Source organism: Dipodomys ordii, unplaced genomic scaffold (assembly GCF_000151885.1).
Source record: "Dipodomys ordii isolate 6190 unplaced genomic scaffold, Dord_2.0 Scaffold28, whole genome shotgun sequence".
NCBI classification, from domain to species: Eukaryota; Metazoa; Chordata; class Mammalia; order Rodentia; family Heteromyidae; genus Dipodomys; species Dipodomys ordii.
In genome coordinates, this window is record NW_012267244.1 from 15,609,853 (window position 1) to 15,614,741 (window position 4,889).

At 43.7% G+C, this 4,889-nt stretch overlaps 1 protein-coding gene across 3 annotated transcripts in view; it reads right to left on the bottom strand.

The window, feature by feature from the left end:
- LOC105985379 (survival motor neuron protein-like) overlaps window positions 1-4,889 on the bottom strand; it is a 17,887-nt gene that overhangs the window by 3,409 nt on the left and 9,589 nt on the right. Inside the window, exons 3-6 of one of the 3 annotated variants that reach the window (XM_013015900.1) lie at window positions 4,079-4,279; window positions 3,558-3,710; window positions 2,055-2,144; window positions 360-470 (exon numbers count right to left, since the gene is read on the bottom strand). In XM_013015900.1, the coding sequence (XP_012871354.1) occupies window positions 360-470; window positions 2,055-2,144; window positions 3,558-3,710; window positions 4,079-4,279 (555 nt within the window). The remainder of the gene's footprint in view (window positions 1-359; window positions 471-2,054; window positions 2,145-3,557; window positions 3,711-4,078; window positions 4,280-4,889) is intronic. The other 2 variants (XM_013015902.1, XM_013015901.1) reach the window with 2 other exon arrangements.

Below are 4,889 nucleotides of genomic sequence, written 5' to 3' on the forward strand. Positions count from 1 at the left end.
GAATTGCAATTGTACTTAACAGGGACAATGCAGGTAATTTTCAGAAAGTAAGGTGTAACTCAATCAGCAGAGCATCAACAATGAGCCAAAATCCAATCAAGAGCACAAAGTACTGAGTTCTACCCCAAATACCAGCCCCTCCACCCCAGAAATAGTCATAAGGCAATTTGCAGCTGTTAGTATTAACAAATAACATTTTAATCACAAAATAGGTCACAATGGAATTCAGGTATGACTTGGCAATATAGTGCTTACCTAATACGTGTGAGGCCCTGGGTTGGCCCCCAGTTCACAAATCACTTACCTTGAAAGGAATGGATGGCCACTTAACCCCAAACAAACCCCAGTTGAGTTCTTACCATGTAATAGCCAGTGTGGTAGCCACTCATGTACCATGAGATTAACATACTTCCCAGAGCATCAGAGTCATCGAGAGAATCTGGACATATGGGAGGTGGGGGGGGAATTATCTGGAAAATGCAAAGAGATGTACCTTAAATGAAATAAACAAAAAATGCCACATCTGGAGATTGATTTTTACATAGTATTCCGGATATTAATTAATAACAGCTTAAGACCTGGGTTCTATGACCATGAGAGCAAAACAAATTTAAAACAAATCGGAAGAAAGCCCACCAATGACAAAAGACCAACAAAACTAATTAAATATAATTGGGATCAAAAGAGATGACTTACAATAGTAAACATTTTGATTGGATTGGCATAATTTGTGTCCCATTTAAAGCTATCAGTACAAGATCAAGCATAAATTGTGTGTGTGTGTAAATGCACCAAGGTGTGTGCGTGTGCGTGTGCGTGTGTGTGCGCGTGCGCCAGAGCTTGAACTCTGGGCCTGGGCGCTGTCCCTGAGCTCTTCAGCTCCATGCAAGCACTCTACCCACTTGAGCCACAGTAACACTGCCAGTTCTGGTGGCTAACTGAAGGTAAGAGTCTCACGGACTTTCCTGCCTGCCTGGCTGGCTTTGAACAGGGATTCTCAGATCTCGGCCTCCTGAGTGGCTAGGATTACAGGCATGAACCACCAGCACCCAGCATACTTTTGTTTTTTTGGAAAACATACAAATACACCACCTATACAGACTGCCAAGGGCCAGTGTACCTAAAGGTCTCAGATACAACATCTGCCCTACCCTCTCCCCAAACACTAAATTTGCCAAAACGATCCTTATACTATTGTTAATACTACCTAAATATATCTATGTACCTAAAATATCTACCATGAGAAACCTAGTTTAAGCTGGGTGCTTGTGGCTCCCGCTTATAATTCTAGCTACTCAGAAGGCTAAGATTTGAGGATCATGGTTCAAAGCCAGTCCTAGCAAAAAAGTCCTTATGAGACTCTTATCTCCAATGAACTCAAAAAAGGTGGAAGTGGTGCTGTTGTTCAGGTGGTAGAGTGCTAGCCTTGAGTATGAGTACAAAGAGGCTCAAGAGAGTGCCCAGGCCATGAGTTCAAGCCCCAGGACCAGCAAAAGAAACAAAAGAAACCCAGTTTACATGATCAAATCTAACATCCAAGTATCCCAGGAGGGTAAAAGATTCATCCCTTACATACAGTACAGTTAATTTGCTTTCTTCTTTTTTGTTCTTGTTGGTTGTGGGGCTTGAACCCTGTCCCTCAGCACTTCAGCTCAAAGCTAGTGCTCTACCACTTGAGCCACAGCGCCACTTCCAACTTTTTCTGTTTATGTGGTGCTGAAGAATTGAACCCAGGGCCTCATGCATGCAAGGCAAGCACTCTATCACTGAGCCACCTTCCCAGACCTTAATATGCTCTCTGACAGAGACCACCTCCCCACAAAACATGATACTAACATCTGTCAGGAAAGCAGCAGCTAGTATATTACTCCAAGGTGGGCTATAAGAGCCCCGTACCTCAATAAATGTATATTCAAAACAAAAAAAGTTCAGTTTTAACTTTGACATATTAGTCTAGCCTTGAGGATGTTGTCTAAGATGACACTGCCAAATCCCTTGCATCCTAATTCATAAACCAAATATGACAGCAAAATTTAACTTTTTGAAAAACTCACTGGTGGTCCAGAAGGAAATGGAGGCATCCAGCATGACAGGAAGTGGGGTGGTGGAGGTGGTGGTGGTGGACCATTGAATTTTAGACCTGGCTGCAAAGAATATTTCGAAGGAAAATTTACTTACTAGCTTCAATGAAAGATAGGAAAAGGATTCAAAACCAAGAGTTAGAATAATTACTCAGGGTAGGTATTATACGTAACAAAAAAATTAGCCGAGCGCCAGTGGCTAACGCCTGTAATCCTAGCTACTCAGGAGGCTGAGATCTGAGGATTGTGGTTCAAAGCCAGCCCCGGCAGAAAGTAGGAAAGTCCGTGAGACGTAATCTCCAATTAACCACTAGAAAACCAGAAATGGTGCTGTGGCTCAAATGGTACAGCACTCTCGCCTGGAGCTAAAGAGCTCAAGGACAGCCCCAGGCCCAGAGTTCAAGCTGAGAGAGAGAGAGAGAGAGAGGGAGAGGGAAGGGAAGGGAGAGAAAGAGAAAGGGGGGAGAGAGGGAGAGAGGGGGGAGGGAGAGAGGGAGGGAGGAAGGGAGGGAGGAAGAGAGGGAGGAGGGGGAGGGGGGGCTGGGAAGGTGGCTCAGTGGTAGAGCGCTTGCCTTGAATGCATGAGGCCCTGGGTTCGATTCCTCAGCACCACATAAGCAAAAAAGAAAAAAGCAGGAAGTAGCGCTGTGGCTCAAGTGGTAGAGCGCTAGCCTTGAGCTGAAGAACTGAGGGACAGTGCCCAGGCCCAGAGTTCAGGCCCCACGACCAGACCCCCCCCCAAAAAAAGAGATAGAGACAGAGAGAAGGAGAGAGGGACACACACACACACACTAAATGGGGGACTGGGAATGTGGCTCAGTGGTAGAGTGCTTACCTAGCATGTATGAAGCCCCGAGTCTGATTCCTTAGTACCCATAAACAGAAAAAGCCAGCAGTGATGCTGTGGCTCAAGTGGTAGGGTGCTAGCCTTGAGCAAAAGAAGCTCAGGGACAGTGCCCAGGCCCTGAGTTCAAGCCCCAGGACTGGCAAAATAAATTAATAAATTAATTAATTTAATTAAATGGAACATCGTGTTACAAAACTTCAAGTCCAAAAGATTAGTCAAAAGACAACCTCCAGATTTTTTTTTTTCTTTTTGTGAGTCATAACACTTCAACTTGGGGCCTGGGCACTGTCCCTGAAATTTTCTGAAGGCTAGCATTCTACCACTTTGAGCCACTGTTTCATTTCCAGTGTTCTGGTGGTTAACTGGAGATAAAGTCTCATGGACTGCCCTGCTCCAGCTGGTTTCGAACCATGACCCTTAGATCTTAACTACCTGAGTAGCTAGGATTACAGGTGTGAGCCACCAGCACTTTTCAGGCACAACATTATCCTTTCCTTTCAAATAATTCACATGTTGATTTATAGTATCTACACAAGGTTCATGGGAAAGCTACAAATCACTTTACGGAAGGGTGAAATATGGCAGGATTTATTATTTCTTAGCAACCTTTTCCAAACCAAGAAGTTTACCTTTCCTGGTCCCAATCCTGATCCTGGCATTGGGGGTGGTGGAGGGGGAAAAGAGTTCCATGGAGCAGCTTTTGACTTATTGTTATTTAGTTTACTTCCAGGAGACCTGGAGCTTTCACTTTCATCTGTTGAAACTTGACTGTCATGTTCATTCTTTAAAAAGAAAAAAAATATAAATTTTTGTTATAAAGGTATCATGGGCTAGGACATTACTCAGCAGCACAGCACCTGCCTAGCTCAGTGAGATCCCAAATTCAAACTCTTAGGATTTTAATAATATAAAAGTGTCATTAAGAAAATTTAACGTTAGGTTTACAGCTCAGTGGTGCACTTGCCTAACATTTGTAAGGCCCAGGGTTTGGTACCTAGCATTGAACAGAAGGGGACTAGGAGGGAGGGAGGAAAGGAGAGTACATACTAGAGTGCAAAAAGGAAATTCATTTAGCTACCAAACTACATCTTGTTCTACTTTCTCATCTAATCTTTGCTTCCAGAAATTTTGAAGCGTTTTCTATTCTTACCTCCTGAGCATCCTGTTCTGTATTATTTGCTACTTCAGAGGTTGGGGAAAGTAAATCAGATAGGCTTTGTTCCTCTCTATTTCCATATCCAGTGTATACCACCACACAGGTTCCTCTCTTTAAATCAACTGAAGCAATGGTAGCTGGGTAAATGCAGCCATCTTCTGACCAAATAGCAGAACATTTGTCACCAACCTTCCACTGCAAAAGAAATCAAAGATACATACATAAACACATCATTTCTGGGGCTGGGACGGTGGCTTCGTGGCAGAGTGCTTGCTTAGCATTCATGAAACCCTGGGTGCTGTAGCTCAAGTGGTAGAGCACTAGCCTTAAGCGCAGAGAGGCTCAAGGACAGTGCCAAGGTCCTAAGTTCACTCACACTCCAGCACCAGCAAAAAACAAAAAACCCACATCATGTATTTTGAAGAAAGCAAGCTAGTTGTATTAGGATAGGAGGTAGGGTGAAATGGACAATCTCCATTTCACCAGTTAGTACAGAGAATAATACAGTGAAAAAGCCTTAGAAGCCAGCTCTTCAAGAACAGAGATTAGCTTTGAGTCTTCTCCATCTGCTGAATGGCATTCATGAAGAATAAGAAGGAAAGTTGTATCAAATACCTAATACTTGACTTCACACCAAAAAAGTGCTCTTCAGGGCTGGGAATGTGGCTTATTGGTAGAGTGCTTGCCTAGCATACATAAAGCCCTGGGTTCAATTCCTTAGTAACATATACACAGAAAAAGCCAGAAGTGGCACTGAGACTCAAGTGATGAGCACTCGCCTTAAGCTGAAGAGCTGAGGGACAGC